The following is a 24,451-nucleotide window of genomic DNA, read 5'->3' as shown; positions in this document are numbered from 1 at the left end:
CATCAGGCTACTGATGTATAAATGTGCTCACGTCTAAATATTAATACGGATACGCATATACACAGCAGTTGATTGATTATTGACTGTCAAAAATTGTATCTTACGTGCGTGTGTGTGTGTTCATGTACACAGACAACTCGTATGCACACATATTCTCAAACACATACGCGAATACAGATACACAAAGATAAAGATCCCCCCCCCCCCCGTATAGCCTTTAGCAGGATGTTGGGGCAAGTGCTGCTAGGAAGCAGCACCTATGAAAGCCGGCACGGCACACGAGGGCGTGGGTAGCGGGTAACACTCCAGGCAGCCTTTGTCTTCCCATCACAACAGGTAATTATTTTAAGGTTGAATCAACCTAGGGGAGTTCAGATCATCGTCACTGGTGATGGCCGTGAGCGGGAATCGAACTCTGGTCGCCAGGTTCGTAACGCACAACAAAGATCCCCCATATAGTCTTAACAGACTGTAGGGGCAAGTGCTGTTAGCGAGCACCTATGAAGGCCGGCATGGCACACGAGGGGGGTGGGTGGGGCCAGCACCCCGCCCGTCCGCAGCAGGTACTCATTTGAGGCTGAGTCGACCTAGGGGAGGCCCGGGACCGGTTCAGATAATCGTCACTGGTGTTGGCCGTGAGCGGGAATCGAACCCGTGTCGCCGGGTTCATAGCGCAGCGCGCTAACCGCTGCACTATCACTCGTAACGCACACACACGCACACACCTACCTACAACGTGTGATTAATACATATTGGGTATCGATATGTCTTCTATTCAGCCATCCGCGATCCGAGGGTTGGCCTTACAGTATATGACTATAGCAAGAATTACAATTGTAAACACTCGTCTGATTTTCGCAGTTTTAAATTCTTATCGTGACCTTCATCCAGCAGTGGATGGAAAAATGACACCGCAATGAAACATACTTAAGACATTATACGCGCTAATATCGCTCGCACGGCGCAATGCGGCGCGTTTTAAAACTTGCGGGTTTGATTTATGGTTAGCCGGGATTCCAAAATAATGAAATAAACAAACAACTGCCAAGGCCGAACGAGACATTTCATTTCAAGCCGGGCTTTGAGAACACACTCCTTAGCCGCGGCTCAAACCCACGTGCAAAGTTTATTTGCGCAACAATTAATATCCTACAATCACAGTAATATATACTCTCGCTCGGTGCGCGTAATATTATTATTAATAACAATATTAATAACAACGTGAAATGGGGGGGGGGGGGTAGAGGTGAGGGGGGGGGCACGGTATACGCCGTGCGTTGAAGCCTTGAATTTATCGCTTTGCGAGGCAACACAAGAGAACCCTTTTAAAGGTCTAACACGCAGCACAAGTCCGCATTCTTCAGTGTTGGCGAACGCGAACGCGAGCGCTCTCCATTTGCTGCGCTCCCTCGATCCCGCGGTGTGGAACCGGTTGGAGGTGTCCCCGCCTCGCTCTATGCGGCGCTAGTGGATGCGTTCCAAAAAATTAAATGCGCACAAAGCGAATCGCGCTTGGAGGCAGCTGCCTGACACGCACACAGTACACACACAGTACACATACACACACACCATATACACAGTATAAACACAGTACAAACAGCACACACACAGTACACACAGTACACACACAGTGCGCACACACACACAGTACACACAGCACACACACAGTACACACATCACACACACAGTACACACATCACACACACAGTACACACACAAACAGCACACACAGTACACACACAGTACACACACAGTACACATACACCCATTACACACACACACACCATATACACAGTATAAACACACAGTACAAACAGCACACACACAGTACACACAGTACACACACAGTGCGCACACACACACACACAGTACACACAGCACACACACAGTACACACATCACACACACAGTACACACACAAACAGCACACATAGTACACACACAGTACACACAGAGTGCACATACACCCATTACACACACACACCATATACACAGTATAAACACACAGTACAAACAGCACACACACAGTACACACAGTACACACACAGGCGCACACACACACAGTACGCACACAGTACACACAGAGTGCACATACACCCATTACACACACACCATATACACAGTATAAACACACAGTACAAACAGCACACACACAGTACACACACACAGTACACACACCATATACACAGTATAAACACACAGTACAAGCAGCACACACACAGTACACACAGTGCGCACACACACAGTACACACAGCACACACACAGTACACACATCATAACACAGTACAAACACACAGTACACACAGCACACACACAGTGCACACATTACACACACCATATACACAGTATAAACACACAGTTCAAACAGCACACACACAGTACACACACATGGCGCACACACACAGTACACACAGCATAACACAGTACAAACACACAATACACACAGAACACACACAGTACACACAGAGTGCACACATTACACACAGCATATACACAGTATAAACACACAGTACAAACACAATACACACACAAAGTGCACACACAGTACACACACAGTACACACACAAAGTGCACACACACAGTACACACAGTGCACCAAGGCCGTAGCCATGGAGTCAACATTGGTGGGGACCAAATATTCTAGGGGGTCTGGGGGTCTGGGGGTCCCCCCCCCCAGAAAAAAATATAATTTTGATAACTCATTTCCTGCCTAAAATATTAAAAAATTCACTAACATATTGGATGGACTTTTCATTATTTTTTTACAATAATGTCTAATAGTGTATTGTATTACATTGCTCTGTTTTTTTCTTTTTAACCTTTTCTTGTTTCATTGTATGTGTAATGTAGTAACTCCACGGGAGACGACTTCACGGGTAACACACTCTTTATTTTATCAAACTTGGTTACAGGTGACTAACACCTACTTTGTATCTCGGGTGACAAACACCCACTTCGCTACTTGGCGACTAACGCCCACTGAGTTACTCGGATGACCCACATCCACTTAGTACTCGGGTGACAAACACCCACTTAGCTACTTGGCGACTAACGCCCACTGAGTTACTCGGATGACCAACATCCACTTAGTACTCGGGTGACAAACACCCACTTAGCTACTTGGCGACTAACGCCCACTGAGCTACTCGGATGACCCACATCCTCTTAGCTACTTGGCGACTAACGCCACTGAGCTACTCGGATGACCAACATCCACTTAGTACTCGGGTGACAAACACCCACTTAGCTACTTGGCGACTAACGCCCACTGAGCTACTCGGATGACCAACATCCACTTAGCTACTCGGCGACTAACGCCACTGAGCTACTCGGATGACCAACATCCACTTAGCTACTCGGCGACTAACGCCACTTAGCTACTCGGCTTCACTAGGTCTTCAGCTCCGTCTTCGGGTCTTCAACTGGGTAACTCTCCCCGAGTGCTCTCGCGCGTCCCCCTTTATACCCCACCTGCGGACGTCGCTGCGAGCACCCACTTATTCGACCAATCACCGGGTGCCGGCTACGATCCTCTTTTCCCACATCTCATCGTGCCCCACCACTCACTCCGCGCCGCCTCGTCATCTGTCACTCCCGGCGCGCGCGTCCACACCACGCCCACAACGCGTGCCCAACCCCGCACCCCGCGCCGCCCCGTGATCCATCACTGTCACAGTCGGCGCACGTCAATACCACCACTACATCACCCCCTACCACATAGCTCGCAGCCGCCCCGGCTGCTACAAAAATTACAAACCCTCCCTGTGTGCCCCGTAACACAACACAACAACAAGAACAACAACTAAGCTAACAACACAACACGACGCGAACACCACCATCCGCAACCCTCAACCAATGCCACCGCGACAACAGAACAATATATACAAACCGGCGAGTGACAATAGCAATGTGTATACAAAAAAAAATAAATGGAATTTTTTTTTTTTTTCGACTCGTGCAGTGTCCCCTTTTCTTCCGAGCGTCCCTACAACGGGACATTATCCCGGCAGAGGGGAACACCGGGCGAGCTCGGTGTAGAGCACAAACAAAACCCGTCCTCATGAAAATTGTTGAGACCTAGCCCGAGTCCGCCTTGCCGGTCCGTCGTACGGCACCAGACGCGGTTGAACGTCCGGTGGTGCCGGCGGTTCAGGAAGACATCGGCCAGGCATCGAGGACTCGTGCGTGCCCCGGGGTTCAGGCTCTCGATGGTCAGCAGCCGTCAAGCCCGAGGCACCTGGGGGTGGGTCAGGTGGAGACAAGTGAGGATCAGCCTGCGACACCTCCCTCCCCGAGTCGACGGTCACATCACACGCCCGGTCGTCACGGCACAGAATGGGGTCACACGGTGCCGCATAGGGCTTCAGTCGGGAGGGGTGCACATACCAACGGCGTTTCCCCCATTTAATCTGTATACTCTGGGGCCGTGCAACCCGCACAATTTCCACCGGTCCCCTCCAAGGTCTCAACAACTTGGGGGACGTAGCCAACGGTGCGTGTGGACAATGCAGCCAGGCCTTATCGCCTGGTTTCCAATCATGCGTATGCACCCTCCGCTCATGCAATTTCTCGTTTGCAATTTGCCGCGACCGCGAATTCAACCTTGCCCCCTCCCGCGCTTCAGTCAATTTGGCGATATTAAATTTGATGTGGTCTGCCAATTTAGATTTTGCACGTGGCTGGGAAATCCCCAGTTGGACGTCCATGGCCGGATCGGCCTCCCGCCCATACATAAGAAAAAATGGGGAAAACCCTGTCGCCGCATGAGGGGCCATTCGATAGGCCGCGAGTACCCCCGGCACCTGTAAGTCCCAATCAACCTGATCGTCGCAGACCTGTTGGCACAACATAGACGTAATCGTTCTGTTCAGACGCTCAACCATCCCGTCAGTCTGCGGGTGGTAGGGGGAAGTACGCACTTTCTTTGTACCCAACAGGTCGCACACCTCGCGCAACAAAACGCTCGAAAAATTCTTCCCTTGATCCGTCAGCAAGCGTTCGGGGGCGCCCTTGTCCAACACATAACCCTGGACAAAGGCGTCCGCCACCGCCGCAGCCGACTGGTTGGCGAGCGGCCATGCCATAGGCCATCGGGTGAAGTATTCCACGCCAACCAGCAGGAACCTATTTCCCCTTGGTGTAACCGGAAAGGGCCCCAAGATGTCCAACGCTACCAATTCGTTTATACGCGAAACCTGAATGGATTGCAGCGGTGGATTAGCCGCCAATGGTGGCGGTTTCCTTTTGGCGCACTCTACGCATCCCTTAAGAATATTCGCCACGTCGTTACCCATCCCCGGCCAATAATAGTCTCGCTGGATTAGGGCGAGCGTTTTGTGAAAACCCAGATGCATGAGCCGTTCATGAGCTGCCAGAACAATCCTACCCCGCATAGCAACAGGCACCACGAGCACGTGACGCCGGGACATGTTGTCCCACCTCATCAACAGGCCCTGTCTGCACACCCAGGAACCGACCCGCGCCTCCCCTTGTTCGGGAGCGCCAACTTTCCGACGCAGCGTAAGTAGGGAGCTGTCGGACATCTGGAGGCGGCCCCACTCAATGAGGGGCAACGACAACAGCGAATCCCTCCCCGTGGGGGCGTCCTCTCCCGGGGTGTCAGTGGCGGCGAGCGCAACTCCCGGGGCGCCGGCGACCGGGGGTTTGCACCGCGCTGATCCCAACAAACATGTGCAGTCCGTGCACGGCGGCAACCGCGACAAGGCGTCCGCGTTTGAGTGCCGCAACCCTTTTCGGTAAATCGTCGTGAATTGGTAGTCTTGAAGGACCTCCAACCATCGGGACAATTGGCCCGATGGCTGCGCCACGCGCATAGCGTATTGTAGAGCCGCATGGTCCGTCCGGACCGTAAAATGACGGCCGTAAAGATACGGCCTGAATTGCTGTGTAAAAAACACAATGGCTAACAATTCACGACGAGTTACGCAATAGCGTTGTTCTGCGGGGGAAAGAACCCTACTACCGTAGGCGACCACCCGTTCAACCCCCCCGACCAACTGTGAGAGCACCCCCCCGATACCCGTATTGCTGGCATCCGTGTCAAGCAAAAACGGTTGTGTGAAATCGGGGTAACACAAGGGGGGAGCCTGCACCAAAGCGTCACGGAGGGAGCAGAACGCATCCTCCTCCTCTGCCCCCCAGTGAAACCTCACACCCTTAGCCGTCAAAGCGTGCAGGGGCTTGGCTATGGTGGCAAATTGCTTGACAAAACGACGGTAATAGGAGGCAAAACCAATGAAACTACGAACCTCCGTGACCGAGGTTGGCGTTGGCCATGAGCTGACGCAATGCGTCTTAGCAGGGTCCGTCGAGATCCCTGAACGACTCACGATATGGCCCAAATACCTGACAGATTCCCGAAGCAGAAAACATTTAGCCGGTTTAAATTTTAGCTTAGCGGAACGCATCCTGAGGAACACCGCTCTCAGTCGCTGGAGGTGCTCCTCGAAAGTCCGACTAAAGACGATAATATCGTCAAGATAAATCAAACAGGTATCCCATTGGAGGCCTGACAAAACCAATTCCATGAGTCTCTGGAACGTGGCGGGGGCGGAATGTAAGCCCATGGGCAAACGGTTGAATTCAAAAAGGCCCCCAGGTGTGCGGAAAGCAGTTTTAGGTTTAGACTCGTTATCGAGTGGCAATTGCCAAAATCCAGAAAGCAGATCGAGTGTGGAAAAAAACTGCGCTCCCGCCAAGGCATCCAGCGACTCATCCATCCTGGGGAGCGGATACGCATCCGCCATCGAGATTTTGTTTAAGCGGCGGAAATCGACACAAAATCGCAAGGACCCGTCCTGTTTCTTTACTAGGACAATAGGAGCACCCCACGGACTAGAAGAGGGCGAAATGATATCGGCCGCCAACATATCATTAACCGCCGATTGCACATGTTCCTTCTCGGCCGGGCTGAGCCGGAAAGGATTCTGACGAATAGGGGCCACGTCCCCTGTAGCTATGTGGTGGCGCAACAGGTCAGTGCAGCCGATATCGTACTTATGTTTGCTGAACACGTCAGCAAACTCGATGAGCAAACCCCTCAATGCTCCCAATTGCACCCCGGACAAGTTAGCAGAACCCGCACACAGCGAGTCCAACCACTCAGTCCCCTCATCACTTTGAGGATGCGACTCGACAGTAAAATCTGCTTGAGTCACGAGCCGTTCCTCAACGGGCAGCGGCGCGGCGTGAGCCAGCACCGTTCCCTGCGCAATTACGGCCGGCCGCGACCCCGTATTCAGGACCATTACGAACGGCTCACTGTCCCCTCTCACCATGGTTTGAGCAACCGCTAAGTCGAGGCCCTTACTGGCTCTGTTTGACGGCCCCAACAGCACCCCCTGTGCCTCCGCACCCACCTCGAGTGGCTTCCTGAACCGAAGGGGTACTAACATTTGCGATCCCGGGGGTACCCGTACAGTGTGAGTCGCCAGCGCCTGCACCGTCGCACAAACCGTGCGCACTTTGATAGGGCTTGACAAGAAGGCAACCCGCCGACCTGACGGAAGCTCTATGCAGGCCTGATCAATAAGAATTTTGATGGGCATTTTTGACAAAAAGTCCGTACCTAGCAAACAGGGAACGGCCAGCGATGATGATACAAAAATAGGGCCCGCTAATTTAATGTCCCCAATGCAAATAGTCGCCCGAATCTGGCCGATGATCCCCAGGGATCCCCCATTCGCCGCATAAAATGGCACATCTACCGGCAGAAGGGGTCTACTTTGGACGGGAAGGATGTTATAAATAAGGTCCGAGATGATGGTGGCCGACGCACCCGTGTCAACAAGCACCCGGACCTCAACCCCGTCAATGAACCCCGTTACCACGGACGACCCGGCTGACGCAGCCACGATCCTGTGGGCCAATTCGGACCACTCGACTGCTTGCGGGCCGCGTACGGACCCCCCCCGCCGAATTGAACCCCCGGCACCCAGCCGCGAACCCCCCACCGCGAAGCGGCGACCCGAATGTGCCGTGTTTGTGGACCGAACGTGTGAGGTGCCGCGACTTGCCGGGTTTTGTTGGGACGACTTGTGGCCCTGGTCGTCGTCCCGACGTGGTCCTGCGATGCGCGGACGCGGGGCCCGGCACCCGGCTGCGACGTGACCCCGAAGGCCGCAGTTGTAGCAGACGACGGACGTCGTAGGTTTCGGTTGCTCCAGCTTGCGGGGCGAACGTGTGGGCGAACGACCTCCCGTTCTCCACTCCCCCGGACACGGTGCAGCGAAGGCCCGCTCCTGCACCGCAGCTGGCTGAGGTTCGGCGATCGTGGCGGCCAGTGCCGCATTCCCCGGCCATTTGCAGACGACCCCCGGCTTGCGTTTGAGGACCTCGTACGCGTGAATGCTCGTGGCGATCGCCAGGGAGCAGATCTCCATCTCGTCTGCCACGTTGATGGGGACCCCCAACTCGTGGGCCAACACCAGCAGCTGCTCCGTCACCATGGCGTCCTTCCCCTCCTTATCCATGCGGGGAAAAGCCGCGTCCGCCAAGGCGAGCAGTGCCGTGCGGTAGGCTAGCGTCGTTTCCCCAGCCACCTTCCGCCGATCGTAGAACTGGTGGCGGCACGTGGAGGGCGGCCCGAACACCTTCGCCATCAGGTGTAGTGCGGCCTGGAGCGTAGAGCGGGACGACCTTGCAGCAGATGTGAAGGCTGCAAGCGCGTCGTCGTCAAGCATCGCTGGCAACGCACGCAGGGCAGTGGTGTCGGACCACCCCGACATCTCCTGATGAGCGAGGAACCTTCGTTGGAAGGCTCCCCAGTCGCCCCCATCCGCCTTGAACGCCGACAGCGCGGGCAATCTTTGCTGGAGGACCCGATCGTCGTCGACGTCGGAGAGATTTTCCCGCGCTCCGCTGGAGTTGTGTAAAATGTCGGCTCGGTTGTCAGGCGCAAAATGGAGGGCTCCGGCGCGCGCCGATGACGTGGGCTGCGCTGCGCGGAGGTGTCCGGCCACGTGGCGTCCGTCTTTCCCGCCAATCGGTGGCGGCCCCCCAAAAACGGCGGCAACTTCCAGGCTTTTGGCGCGAAGCGCCCTTTGGCGGGAATCCTCCACCGTCGCTTCCTCCACGACCCCCGCAGCCGTTTTTCCGCTCGCCGGAACGGAGATGTCGGCCAAGACAGCGGCGGCGGCGAGTAGCAACTCCGCCAAGCGGGCGTGCGCGTCCTGGAGGCCGGTGTCGGAGGCAAGCGGAGCGTCGGCCATCACCGCGAAGTGCTGCATCGGCGGCAACTCCTCGTCCTCTACTCCCGAGGTCGGTGTCCCCGGTACGCAGTCGTCATCCCGACCTCGCTCGTGGGTACGGGTAGTCTTCCTTGTGTCCATACTTCTTGAAGACAGGTTTACTTCTGACGCCAGTTGTAATGTAGTAACTCCACGGGAGACGACTTCACGGGTAACACACTCTTTATTTTATCAAACTTGGTTACAGGTGACTAACACCTACTTTGTATCTCGGGTGACAAACACCCACTTCGCTACTTGGCGACTAACGCCCACTGAGTTACTTGGATGACCCACATCCACTTAGTACTCGGGTGACAAACACCCACTTAGCTACTTGGCGACTAACGCCCACTGAGTTACTCGGATGACCAACATCCACTTAGTACTCGGGTGACAAACACCCACTTAGCTACTTGGCGACTAACGCCCACTGAGCTACTCGGATGACCCACATCCTCTTAGCTACTTGGCGACTAACGCCACTGAGCTACTCGGATGACCAACATCCACTTAGTACTCGGGTGACAAACACCCACTTAGCTACTTGGCGACTAACGCCCACTGAGCTACTCGGATGACCAACATCCACTTAGCTACTCGGCGACTAACGCCACTGAGCTACTCGGATGACCAACATCCACTTAGCTACTCGGCGACTAACGCCACTTAGCTACTCGGCTTCACTAGGTCTTCAGCTCCGTCTTCGGGTCTTCAACTGGGTAACTCTCCCCGAGTGCTCTCGCGCGTCCCCCTTTATACCCCACCTGCGGACGTCGCTGCGAGCACCCACTTATTCGACCAATCACCGGGTGCCGGCTACGATCCTCTTTTCCCACATCTCATCGTGCCCCACCACTCACTCCGCGCCGCCTCGTCATCTGTCACTCCCGGCGCGCGCGTCCACACCACGCCCACAACGCGTGCCCAACCCCGCACCCCGCGCCGCCCCGTGATCCATCACTGTCACAGTCGGCGCACGTCAATACCACCACTACATATGTAATGGCAGAGATTAGGGATTAATAAAGTACAACCATAACCACAATCGTATAAACAGATATCTATGCATCGATTTATATGAAGGCAATTCCAGATATTGTGGCCAAGGTTTAGCAAATTGTTATTTTTATTTACATAGCATAACAATTATTATTTTTTAATATTTTTGATAGCTATATATTGGGGGGACATTTTGAGCATATATGAATATTATAATTACGGCCTTGAAGTGCACACACAAGCACAGTACACACACAGTACACACAGTACATAGATAGTACACACACAATACACACACAGTACACACACACAGAACACACACACAGTACACAATGTTGTATCTCTGTGTGTATCGCGATGTTTATGTAGAGGTGTGTCTGTGTGTATGAATGGTATATGTGTGTATGGTATATGTGTGTATGCATGCATGTCTGTGTGTACGTATCGATTCCCGCTCACGGCCGACACCAGTGACGATTATCTTAACCGATCCTGGGCCATCCCCTAGGTCGACTCAGCCTCAAATGAATACCTGGTGCGGTGTGTAAAAACATCGCCACTGGGGAGACAAAGGCGGCCGGAAGTGGGTCAAGTGTTGTGAGCGAGCAGCACCTATGAAGGCCGGCACGGCACACGAGAGGGTGGATGGGTGGCCAGCACCACGCCCGGCCGCCTTTGTCTCCCTAGCGGCGCTGTTCACACACCGCACGAGGTACTCATTTGAGGCTGAGTCGACCTAGGGGAGACCCAGGACCGGTTTAGACAATCGTCACAGGTGTTGGCCACGAGCCGTATTCGAACTCGGGACGCCGGATTCGTAGCGCAGCGCGCCGCCCGCTCCACTGACGCTCCACACATATACAGCACACACACACACATATACAACAACACACACCTGTTGACAGACGTGAAATGTATGCCCGCCTAAAAGGTCAAATAAATAGTGTTGGGGGGGAGGGGTAAATCAATGACTCCACGTGAGCACTCACGACGCGCACAGAGAGCCAAGGTTGCACATGTCGGAGACTTCCACGAGCAATATCATCCATCATTTCGGGTTTTTTTTTTGGGGGGGGGGGGGGGTTAGATCGCGTAAATATAAACCCGACACAGCCAATTAGCGAAGATTTTCACGTAAACAGAACATGCCAATTCGTTACTAGTACAGCACTACACCGGTGTGTCGGAGAGTACATCCGCAACATTTGCAATCCGAGCACGACGTTTCGCCAGTAATTACAACCGGCATCAATGGCCGGATAGCCAAACTTGTGGATACATCGTCCCGTTTCGTTCCTTAAATAGGAGGGATAGACGTCGCGAAATCTCACGTGTTAAACGAATCGCTTTAACAGTTGCCCATCGCGTGACTCAATCGCGTCTCTCCCACCCCTTTGCGCCGCGTGAGAAGCCTTCAAAGACCCCCCGTGTAGCCTTCATAGACTGTAGGGGCAAGTGCTGTTAGCGAGCAATCGACGTATGTGCTATGGATCTGCTTTGAAGATGGGGCATTGCCCGAAACGTCGCTAATTGCATTCACAACGTTATGGCCACGTGGTGTTATTGACGAATGCGATGATAGGCCACGTGTGTGCGTGTGCATTTGTTTGTTAATTGCACTTGGGCACCAGTGAGGTTAGAAATAGGATGAACTGTCAACTCGAGGGTTAGGGCTGAGTTATTGTGAGCGTGGGACGCTGGACTATGATTAGAGACGGGAGAGGCCGGCGTTCGTGTGATTCATGGCGACGGTTTAATGTCAGGGCTAGCCTTACGTCTGCAGCTAATATTAGGGAGGTAATTAAGGTGGCACGGTGTTGCATAGACCCCGTGTACACAAAGACAAAGACCCCCCGTATAGCCTTAACGAATTGTCGGGGCAAGTGCTGCTAGCGAGTAGCACCACCCGCGTTCGTCTCCATAGTGGTTAATAATTTGAGGCTGAGTCGACCTAGGGGAGGCCCAGGATCGGTTCAGATAATCGTCACCGGTGTTGGCCGTGAGCGGGAATCGAACGCGGGTCGCCAGGAGTTTCGTAAAGGCAGCGCGCGCTAACCACTGCGCCACCGCTCCCCACTGGTCTTGTGTACACACACGTACACACACGTACACACGCGTGTGTATGATTACACTTGTTGCGCTGATATTGGCAAGCCGTGGCGTCGACAGCACTAATTAGCACCAGTCACCGAAGACATTAAAAAAACACACACAGCCAACATGAAATCTTGCTTAACTGAGATGTGGAGGCTACAGTCATCCCCTCTTTATAGCCCTCGGCTAGGCGTGGTGGAAATTCCGCGGGTCTCCGTTGGAGCCGCGGGCAAGTTTATCCGTCGGATAAATAGGATGAACCGCTGTGTAACTTCCACACAAATTGGTGCTCGTTGTGTCGACCCCGGAGGGATGATGGATGGGCAGAGTGAGTTAATAACGGCGCGCCTTTTGGGAAGAAAATTGTATTATTTGAAAGTGAAGAAATTCTATCACGTATCCGGTGAGGAAAGTTTTCAGTCACTAATATCTGCCACGAGCGTATGGATTAAGAAGCGTGGATAACGGGCAAAGATAGCGGAATATTTTTTTTTTAAAGATGTGCAAAGAAAAAAGGGCAAGATGCATGCTGGGTGGGTGGCCGACAGACGAGAGGAACACGTGGATCAGGGAACGCTCCAAACCAGAGAGATCATCATCATCATACCGACTGTTGAAACGTAAAGTGATGCTTGCAACGGATACATCGTCGCTCGAAGGGCTCGGTAACCGGTGAAGGGGAGACTGGTAGCTGAATGAATGCAGAGCCGTCCCTAGGGTGCACGGCTAATCGGGGCGACCGCCCTGTGCCCCGCGTTTTGGGGGGGCCCCGCGCTTCGACATCACGGTGTCCGATATAATACTGCCGGTTTATTTTGAAGGCGTCGGGGGGGGAGGAGGCAGGGAAGAGAGCTCGCCCGAGAGACTGCCCACTGTGTAGACGTAGCGACGATGTCATCAACAGGCCCCTCGATCGCGTGAGCAAGGAACTTGCAACAACAAGAAGGAGCTCGCAGCTGCACGAGCCCCGTGCTCTGCACAAGCACAGCCCAGAAGTTCCCGCAGGGGCCCGAGGCTTCAATGCCACGTGGTGGATGCCCTCTTTGGGAAGGGGGCGGGCGGCTGAGGAGGGGGGTGGGGGGAGCTATTTTGTGTAACCCCCCCCCCTTATCTATAAACTACATTTTTTATAATTTTTATTTTATTTCACCAGGTAAGGCCCACTGAGCTATATGGCTCTTTTCCTGAAGCGACCTGGCCACAAGCGAATCCTCGATAATTGGCTCATCACGCGGACATTTATAGCAGCCAAATAAATACTCTTAAACGTGTGACGTTGATTCTAAATGTGGAGAGAAAAAACCGGAGGAGCCGGATACAAATCCACGCGACCACGGGGAGAGAGAGAGAGAGACACGCACACTACAAATATACAGCAGCAGGCGTCAGGGTCGAGATCGAAACCCACGGCCCTCCAGTATACCAGGCGAGACAGTTAACATCACGTCACCCCGACGAGACCGTTTCGAGCGGGGGGGGGGGTAAGGGAGCAAGGGGGGAGCAGGGGGGAGCAGGGGGGGCAGGGGGGGGCAGGGGGGGAGCAGGGGGGGAGCAGGGGGGGGGCAGGGGGGGAGCAGGGGGGGGCAGGGGGGAGCAGGGGGGAGCAGGGGGGAGCAGGGGGGAGCAGGGGGGAGCAGGGGGGAGCAGGGGGGAGCAGGGGGGAGCAGGGGGGGGAGAAGGGGGGAGAAGGGGGAGCAGGGGGGGGGAGCAGGGGGGTGGAAGCAGGGTGAGTGGGCCCTCTCTGGCCGTGCCGTGCGCGTGCGATGGGACCTTCTTTGGGGAGGGGGGGTGAGGGAGCAAGGGGGGAGCAGGGGGGGGGGAGCAGGGGGGGACCAGGGGGGAGCAGGGGGAGCAGAGGGGGTGGGCTCTCTCTGGCCGTGCCGTGCGCGTGCGACGGGACACTTACGTGTCCACTCTCATCCAGCTCGTTGTTGGTGAGTTTCGCTCGGTCGAAGCTGACCACTCCGCGCGCCCACGTGTCCCCCGAGGCCGGAGAGTCCGGGTGGAGGTAGAGGCGATGAGGGGGTGCCGCGTCGGCGTTGCCAGCCACGATCCACTTGGAGCTGTGGTACACGTACCTGCGTGTGCGTGTGCGCGTGTTGATAGAGAGCAGCGATTTTCGCAGCGGTTAGTGCTGCGCTACGAAGCCGGCGACCACACGGGTTCGATTCCCGCTCACGGCCAACACCGGCGCCGATTATTTTGAACCGATGCTGGTCGACTCAGCCGCAAATGAGTAGCTAGTGCGGTGTGTAAACATCGCCACTAGGGAGACAAAGGCGGCCCGGCGTGGTGCTGGTCACCCACCCCATCGTGTGCCGTGTCGGCCTTCATAGGTGCTACTCGCTAACAACACTTGCCCCTACAGTCTGTTCAGGCTACACTGGGGGGGTGGGGGGTGTCTTTGTTACGTCTCCTATAGCTCTATATGCAGTCCAGTACCGTAATAATCTAAATTTACATTTGTAGAGTGGTGCATTTAATCCGTAGATCTTATCAATGTGTGCATTGTAAAACGTCCAGCTGCATTGGCGAGCATTGTGTAATGATGCATCCCCATCATGCGCGTCGTCGTTAGCGCTGCTTTACATTCAGGCCGACGTTTCGGACAATGATCCTTCGTCTGAGCAGAGCAACGTTCAAAGAGATGGACTTGTCGTTGGAGTTAAAGATTTTCTCGGTAACGTTAGATTACATTTTCGCTGGGTCTTTCGGTAAAGTCACCTAGATAGGTTCAAATTAATAAAAATATATGAATATAAAATAAGCAAATAAATATTTATTATTATTATTTTATTTGAACCTATCTACGTGACTTTACCGAAAGACCCAAAGAGGATGAATTCCTGCAGTCACGAAAGCTTAAAGTCAAGTTTGGTTACATTGTCAACTGCGTTTTTCTTAAATGAAGCGGCTTGAGCGATGTACACGTGGACCGTAATACATATGCGTGCGTTGATATGCACATGTGTGTGTATGGACGTGTGTATGTGTGCGTGAGATTATATATATGTGTGCGTGTGTGCGTGCGCTGATGTGTGTATTAACGTTAGTGTGTGTGCGTGTGTGCACTGGGAAACGGTGGTGTAGTGGGTAGCGCTCACGCTCCACATCAGTGGCGATTATCTGAACCGGTCCTGGGCCTCCCCTAGGTCGACTCAGCCGCTAATGATTACCTGGTGCGGTGTGTAAACATCGCCACCGGGGAGACAAAGGCGGCCGGGCGTGGTGCTGGCCACTCACCCCCTCGTTTTCCGTGTCGGTCTTACTAGGTGCTCGCTAACAGCACTTGCCCCAACAGTCTGCTAAGGCTATACGGGGGATCTTTGTTGTTGTTGCACTGGGGAGACAAAGGCGGTCGAGCGTGGTGCTGGCCACCCATCCCGTCGTGTGCTGTGTTAGCCTTCATAGGGGCTCCTCGCTAACAGCACTTGCCCCAACAGTCTGCTGAGGCTATACGGGGGATCTTTGTCTTTGTTCATGTATACTGTACGCGCGCGTGTACGTGTCTGCGCGTGTTTTTTAACAATCGCGATTATATTATTTTTACAATTTAATCTTCAAATAAAGTCTGTCGACACTGCTTAGATTTGCTGATATATTTTTTTCGAATAATTAAAATAAATGATCCGTAACCGAATTAGCTATACCAATACGAGAGGAGAGAATGTGATCATGCTGAGCCATATCGCGCGTAATATATATAAACACAATCCACATTGCAGCCTGACACATTGATCAATAACACCTTGGCTTTTATAAATAAAAAAACGTTAATTAAACACACATATATTATGCGACGTTTCGAACAAGGTCCCTTCTTCACAGCACGTGCGTCTTGCTATAAAGAATGTCCGGCCCGAAACTTCGTGTGTCCTTTATATATTTCCCCCCCCTTCTTAGATCCCAGTATTAGTGACGAATATGCTGAGTTTCATGTTATAGCACACTTAAATTCTGTCTCTGCATATACCGCATATACATATATACTCATACGCAAAACGTAAATGATAAAACATGTGTTTAAGTCCATCGGATTTTCAGACCAAATGTGATCCAGCGGCAGGAGATTTGATCAACCAAGAAAGCCTCCGGTCCGGCATCGACAACTTGGGGTCTCATCAGCAAAGTGAGGCGTGTTGAACAATGTTGCTGCTGCTGCTGCTGCTGCGTGACCTATAGCAGATGTTATTAGCGAGTGCCCTTTCATAATAGCGGTGTTTTGTGTTAGATCGCGATCCTCGATTATGGATGATATTGGTCGCGAAAGCCCACGTGTTAAACTGAAAGCACTCCCGGCTACATTACGGGACCCGTAGATGTCGATTTAAAGCTTTCGTAACTGCAGGGATTCATATTCTTGGTTCTTTCGGTAAAGTCACGTAGAAGGGAAATAATAAAATAATAAAAATAAAATATCATAAAATACAATTCTCACGACGTTTCGGTCACAACGCAAGCAGCCGTCCTCAGGTGAAGAACAGGTCTGTCGGAAAGACAGCGTCTGAAATGACGCTGTCTTTCATTCAGACGCTGTCTTTCCGACAGACCTGTTCTTCACCTGAGGACGGCTGCTTGCGTTGTGACCGAAACGTCGTGAGAATTGTATTTTATTATGTTTAATTTTTATTATTTTATTATTTCCCTTCTATGTGACTTTACCAAAAGAACCAAGAAAATTACGGAACCCTGCTCAACGTGCGTAACATGCTAAATATTGTGTAGAGAAAATAAACGTTGTGTATATTTATATATGTGTGCAGATATACGAACTGTCATTCTGTTATGTCAACTATGTGCGTGTGTGTAGAGGGAGCGGTGGCGTAGTGCGTAGCGCGCTGCGCTACAACCCGGCGACGTGGCGAGTTCGAGTCAGGCTCACGGCCAACACCGGTGACGATTATCTGAAGCGGGTCCCGGGCGTCCCCTAGGTCGACTCAGCCTCTAATGAGCACTTGGGTTCGGCGTGTACACATCGCCACTGGGAAGACAAAGGCGGTCGGGCGTGGTTCCGACCGTTCCGACCTTCATAGGTGCTACTCGCCAACCGCACTTGCCCCTACAGTCTCTTCAGACTACACGGGGGGGGTGGATCTTTGTCTTTGTAGTGTGTAAATCACGCCTCTATGTAGATATCTCTAGAACTTTGTATAAACCATACAAATATTGTCGCGGTGGTGAGATGTTAACTCCCTCGCCCGGTATGCAGGAGGTCGTGGGTTCGTTCCCGATCCTGACGCGTGCTGCTGTATATTTGGCGTTTGCGTGTCTCTCTCTCTCTCCTCGTGGTCGCGTGGATTCTCGATCCGGCTCCTCCGGTTTTGTTTTTCCCCTCCACATTTAGAAGCAACAAAGCTCGTTTGGACTATTCGGCTGCTATGAACGTCACCGTGATTATAATGATGATGATGATGATAAGCCGTTTCTCGTTGAGCTATTATTTCTGATAGTCGGGTCGCTTCTAAAATAAAGAGCTACATAGCTCAGCAGGACCTTGCCTGGTCAACTATTGTTTTTATTATTTACGTAGCATCGCGGCCTGCGGTTCCGAGTCACCACGTCTCTGCGCGGTTGCATTTCCTCTCCGAATGCCGATGTCGAATTATCAGCGTCTCATTGCGTTCCCATCGCTGTAGCGGCAATGCGCTCGCTGTACTGTGAAGTGCTGCGAGCATAAGTTCGACTCTGGACCACGGAGGGGTTCTATTAGGACCGGTCCCGACTCTGCCCACCGCCCCCCACCTTAGCCCCTCCCCCCACCACTGCGTTACCGACTCACACTGACCGAACGCGTGGTGAAGTATGGTCGACACGGCGTCGGGAGGCATTCGTCCAGCAGTGGATAGACAAAGGCCTCTAACTGTTCAAGAACAACCCTCCACGACCCGGGGGCCTCTCTAAGGCTCGCTCTTCGCCCGGCAGTGGCGTGGTCAAGAAATTGCAGGGCTGCGCCTTCACCTCTTCGTTTTTTTTTAGTTCGTTTAAAAAATAAAATAGACCAATCTAGACTATCGTACGGCTATGGGACCCGCCCTAATGCTTTCCGGCAACGTCAATTCAATGGGCCACATCGCTGCTGATGAGACTGAACAAGTCAAAACCCGATGCAGGGTGTTTCACTGTTAATAATGGTGCTTTATTGATGATATTTATTGGCGAAACTTGTCCCGAGAAATAGATACGCTCATCTGAGCACTGACGACGACTAGAACACGTGGAACAGACAGACGGGCAGACATTCAGACTGACACACGGATCGACAGACACACCGTACAGACGGACACACAGACACACTTACAGACAGACACATGGACGCATGGATGCACAGACACATCGTGCAGATGGACACACAGACAGACAGACACACGGACGCACGGATGGACAGACACACCGTACAGACGGACACACAGACACACTGACATACAGACACACAGACGCACGGATGGACAGACACGCGAAATTCACATTTGCTCGTGCACAGAAAACAAAATGAGGCCATCTACGGTCGCCTTAATACCCCCTCCCCTCCCCCATGTACTTGAGCTATAAGAAGCGACTGGGTAATTAACTTGGGCCGCTAATTGACGAGGCTAATTAGGGAGGGGGGGGGTCACGTTGACTGCGCGGGCTGGGCAGACGCAAAGAAAGCGGGGGGCTGACTGTGGTGGAGCACACAAAGGTGGCTAGCCCCCCCAAAATCTGATGTCGAGAGAGACCTCGGGAGAGACAATGCTGTCCATTTATTCTAGATTTGAAGCTTTCGTGACTGCAAGGGTTCATACTCTTAGGTTTTTTTCGGTAAATTCACGTAGGTAAAAGTAAAAGTAAATAATAAAAACAATATACGTAATAACAGAAATAAAAGAATTTATTAAATACATTTATATTCATAAATTACTTCTATTATCATGTATAAAATAATACAATACTAATAATAGACATAATAATAGAAATAAAATAAATAATTATTTAATTTCTATTATTATGTCTATTATCTATAACAAAAAAATTATTTTATTATTTAGGAACACGTGGATAGAAAAAATAATAATTTATTATTTCATTTCTATTATTATGTCAATTATTCTAATTATTTATTTATTTTCCCTACGTGACTTTACCGAAAAAACCTAAGAGTACAATGCTGTCCGTCTGCTGGGGGGCTGGATGTCGATCACTGTCCGCGCGGCAGAACACCGCCCCGGATTTAGCGCCTGGATCTCATCGGACCTCACGCAGCGGAGCTGGGGTTTGAGCCCGGATAGGAGCACGTGGATAGGAAACTACCTGGGAATTCCACGGGTGCTGGGCGCTTAGTGCAGGGTGCTGAGTGCAGGGTGCTGGGTGGATAATGGTGAGTGCAGGGCGCTGGGTGGATAATGGTGAGTGCAGGGTGCTGAGTGCAGGGCGCTGGGTAGATAATGCTGGGTGCAGGGCGCTTAGTTCAAGGCGCTGGGTGGATAATGGTGAGTGCAGGGTGCTGAGTGCAGGGCGCTGGGTGGATAATGCTGGGTGCAGGGCGCTTAGTTCAAGGCGCTGGGTGGATAATGGTGAGTGCAGGGCGCTTAGTGCAGGGTGCTGGGTGGATAATGCTGGGTGCAAGGCGCTGGGTGGATAATGGTGAGTGCAGGGTGCTGAGTGCAGGGCGCTGGGTGGATAATGCTGGGTGCAGGGCGCTTAGTTCAAGGCGCTGGGTGGATAATGGTGAGTGCAGGGCGCTTAGTGCAGGGTGCTGGGTGGATAATGCTGGGTGCAGGGCGCTTAGTGCAGGGTGCTGGGTGGATAATGCTGGGTGCAGGGTGCTGAGTTCAGGGTGCTGGGTGGATAATGCTTAGTGCAGGGTGCTGAGTGCAGGGCGCTGTGTGGATAATGTGGAGTGCAGGGTGCTGGGTGGATAATGCTGGGTGCAGGGCGCTTAGTGCAGGGTGCTGGGTGGATAATGGTGAGTGCAGGGTGCTGAGTTCAGGGTGCTAGGTGGATAATGGTGAGTGCAGGGCGCTTGGTGCAGGGTGCTGGGTGGGTAATGCTTAGTGCAGGGTGCTTAGTGCAGGGCGCTGGGTGGATAATGCTTAGTGCAGGGTGCTGAGTGCAGGGCGCTGTGTGGATAATGGGGAGTGCAGGGTGCTGGGTGGATAATGCTGGGTGCAGGGCGCTTAGTGCAGGGTGCTGGGTGGATAATGGTGAGTGCAGGGTGCTGAGTGCAGGGTGCTGGGTGGATAATGGGGACTGCAGGGTGCTGAGTGCAGGGTGCTGATTGGATAATGGTGAGTGCAGGGTGCTGAGTGCAGGGTGCTGATTGGATAATGGTGAGTGCAGGGCGCTTAGTGCAGGGTGCTGGGTGGATAATGGGGAGTGCAGGGTGCTGAGTGCAGGGTGCTGATTGGATAATGGTGAGTGCAGGGTGCTGAGTGCAGGGTGCTGGGTGGATAATGGTGAGTGCAGGGTGCTGAGTGCAGGGTGCTGGGTGGATAATGGTGAGTGCAGGGCGCTTGGTGCAGGGTGCTGGGTGGATAATGGTGAGTGCAGGGCGCTTGGTGCAGGGTGCTGGGTGGGTAATGCTGAGTGCAGGGTGCTGGGTCGATAATGGTGAGTGCAGGGTGCTGAGTGCAGGGCGCTGGGTGGATAATGGTGAGTGCAGGGCGCTTGGTGCAGGGTGCTGGGTGGGTAATGCTGAGTGCAGGGTGCTGAGTGCAGGATGATGGGTGGGTAATGCTGGGTGCATGGTGCAGGGTGCAGGACGCTGCGTTACCTGTATCTCTTGTTGTCTAGGGGAACGATGTCCATGGCGAGGTGGTAGTGCTGGTGAGGCATCAGCCCCGACACCTTCACGCGAATCGCGGGGAACATGCGCCTGTGTGTGCGTGTGTGTTTGTGCATTGGAGTGTTTGTGTGTGTGCATGGGTGTGAGTGTACATGATATGGATGTGAATGTATAGGCATGGGTGTGTGAGTGTGTGTGTGTATGTTTGTATGTGTGTATATTGGTGTGTGTGTACATGGGTGTGTGTGTATATATGGGTGTGCGCATGTGTGTAGAGTTGTGCGAGCGTTTGTGCGTGTGCATGTGTGTGAGCGTGTGTGCGTGTGTATGTGTGTATGTGCATGTGTGTCGATGGGTGTGAGCGTGTGTGTGCATGTGTGTGAGCATGTGTGTCCATGGGAGTGTGTGTGTGCATGTGTGTGTATGTGTGTGTGCATGTGTGTCGATGTGTGTGTGTGTGCATGTGTGTGAGCGTGTGTGTACATGTGTATGTGTGTGTGCATGTGTGTCGATGTGTGTGTGTGTGCATGTGTGTGAGCGTGTGTGTACATGTGTATGTGTGTGTGCATGTGTGTCGATGTGTGTGTGTGTGCATGTGTGTGAGCGTGTGTGTACATGTGTGTGTGTGCGTGTGTGCATGTGTGTGAGCGTGTGTGTACATGTGTGTGAGCGTGTGTGTATGTGTGTGTGTGCATGTGTGTGAGCGAACATGTTGCACAAAATGAACACCCATTGCACAAACTCAACATTCATTTCAGAGATGTGGAAATCATTTCCACGCGAGCTCTCCCGGAATCAACATCGGCTCCGAGATTGCCATTTCACTCCGTTTATTCTTCTTAACAAACTAAACTATGAGAAATTCAGACTCATCATCAACAATCCACTGCTGTATTAAAAACCACTCCGTCATTATTCTTAGCCATCGACCAATCACTGTCATCATCGTCGTCATCATCCCTCCTCGCCACGCGTCCTGCCCAAGGCTTGCACGTGCAACGGCCGGCAACAAGCAGCACCGTTGTAAGAGTCGTAAGAGATCACGCGTTTCCTGAATTGAGCGAGGTTATCGGTGTCAGAACTTGGGGGGGGGGGGGGGGTGGTGGAAGAGACGACGTTGATAGGAGATCAATTCCCAACGTGGAACGGTGAATGGAAAAACAGAAAAAAAGCGCTGGGAACTGCAACGTGGTGATAGAATCGGTGAGTGGGTGAGTGAGGGCGTGTGTGGGTGAGCGACTGGGTGTGTGAATAAGTGATTGAGTAAACGCGCGATTGAGTTAGCGAGCGAGTGAATGGCTGCGTGAGTGAGTTGACGAAGTGAGTGCGTGAAAAAGTGAGTGGGTGGGTGAGTGAGTGCGTTGTTGTGACCTGCAGTGTGGTGGTGGTGGATGAGATGAATCAGTCAGTAACTGATAGAAGGCATGGCCGTCCATGGGGGGGGGGGCAGGGTTGCGGACACCACGCCTTTAAACCGAACCCCAACTTTTACATCTGACACCGTGGCGTCAAAGCGCGGGCCCCCCAAAGTGCGGGGCCCCGGGCGCTCGCCCTGATTCGACGGAACCTTAGGGACGGGCTCTCGGTGGAGGGACCAACGAGTGAAGCCCATGGGCACAGGTAACCACGCTCGTAGAAGTGGTGGCGGAGATACACTCATGCCACGGGCCTTCGTACGTTCTCGAATCCACGTGTTCATCTTTGTCTCTCAATGTACATTCGTAAAAACATGAAGAAACGTCATCAGAGAGGTAAAGCCGGTTCGATTACATCTCCTGGCACGGAAGTTGCATAAATGGGCGCATTCCTGAAACGATTACATTCATGACTAAGCTTCTACTAGAGACGGCCCCGGTCTCTTGAAACCGGTTATCGATTCTAAAACACGCTAACCGGTTTGACTGGCTAACGTTCAGATAATCACCAGGACCCGTTCATATAATCATCATTGGCGTTGGCCGTGAACGGGAATCGAACTCGTGTTGCCAGGATTCATAGCGCCACGCGCTAAACGCTACCCTACCGCTCTCCACACGCATACAAAGACAAAGATCCCCAGTATAGCCTTTAAAACTGTTGGGGCAAGTGCTGTTAGCGAGCACCTATGAAGGCCGGCACGGCGCACGAGGGGGTGGGATGACCAACATTATGCCCGGCCGCCTTTGTCTCCGTAGCGGCGATATTTACACCCCACACCGGCTTCTCATTTGATGCTGAGTCGACCTAGGCGAGGCTCGGGAGCGATTCAAGACAATCATCAATGTTGTAAGCCGTGAGCGGGAATCAAACTCGTGTGGCCGGGTTCTTATCGCAGCACGCTAACCGCTGCACCACCGCTCCCCACACACACACACGTGTGCTCCAGCACTGTCGAACTACTACAGCCTCTGCTCAGCTACCCCGACTCCCTCCTACCACACACACCACCCCGACTCTCTCCCACCACACACACCACCCCCACTCTCTCCCACCACACACACCACCCCCACTCTCTCCCACCACACACACCACCCCGACTCCACCACACACACCACCCCCACTCCCTCCCACCACACACACCACCCCGACTCTCTCCCACCACTCACAACACCCCCACTCCCTCCCACCACACACACCACCCCCACTCTCTCCCACCACACACACCACCCCCACTCCCTCCCACCACACACACCACCCCCACTCTCTCCCACCACACACACCACCCCCACTCCCTCCCACCACACACACCACCCCGACTCTCTCCCACCACACACACCACCCCGACTCTCTCCCACCACACACACCACCCCCACTCTCTCCCACCACACACACCACCCCCACTCTCTCTCACCACACACACCACCCCGACTCCACCACACACACCACCCCCACTCCCTCCCACCACACACACCACCCCGACTCTCTCCCACCACACACACCACCCCGACTCTCTCCCACCACACACACCACCCCCACTCCCTCCCACCACACACACCACCCCCACTCCCTCCCACCACACACACCACCCCCACTCTCTCCCACCACACACACCACCCCCACTCCCTCCCACCACACACACCACCCCCACTCCCTCCCACCACACACACCACCCCCACTCCCTCCCACCACACACACCACCCCCACTCTCTCCCACCACACACACCACCCCCACTCCCTCCCACCACACACACCACCCCCACTCTCTCCCACCACACACACCTCCCCGACTCTCTCCCACCACACACACCACCCCGACTCTCTCCCACGACACACACCACCCCCACTCTCTCCCACCACACACACCACCCCGACTCTCTCCCACCACTCACACCACCCCCACTCTCTCCCACCACACACACCACCCCCA

The 24,451-nt window shown here is 53.3% G+C and overlaps 1 protein-coding gene across 1 annotated transcript in view; it reads right to left on the bottom strand.

Moving 5' to 3' along the window:
- LOC144948630 (uncharacterized) overlaps positions 1–23,275 on the bottom strand; it is a 41,672-nt gene extending 18,397 nt beyond the window's left edge. Inside the window, exons 1-3 of the mRNA XM_078878241.1 lie at positions 23,208–23,275; positions 21,094–21,195; positions 14,251–14,422 (exon numbers count right to left, since the gene is read on the bottom strand). Coding sequence (XP_078734367.1) covers positions 14,251–14,422; positions 21,094–21,191 — 270 coding nt within the window. The 5' untranslated portion in view covers positions 21,192–21,195; positions 23,208–23,275. The remainder of the gene's footprint in view (positions 1–14,250; positions 14,423–21,093; positions 21,196–23,207) is intronic.
- Positions 23,276–24,451: the final 1,176 nt, after the last annotated feature.

Source organism: Lampetra fluviatilis, chromosome 50 (assembly GCF_964198595.1).
Source record: "Lampetra fluviatilis chromosome 50, kcLamFluv1.1, whole genome shotgun sequence".
Classification (NCBI taxonomy): domain Eukaryota; kingdom Metazoa; phylum Chordata; class Hyperoartia; order Petromyzontiformes; family Petromyzontidae; genus Lampetra; species Lampetra fluviatilis.
Note: the sequence above shows the minus strand (reverse complement) of the source record. Positions and strands in the feature narration are given on the sequence as shown.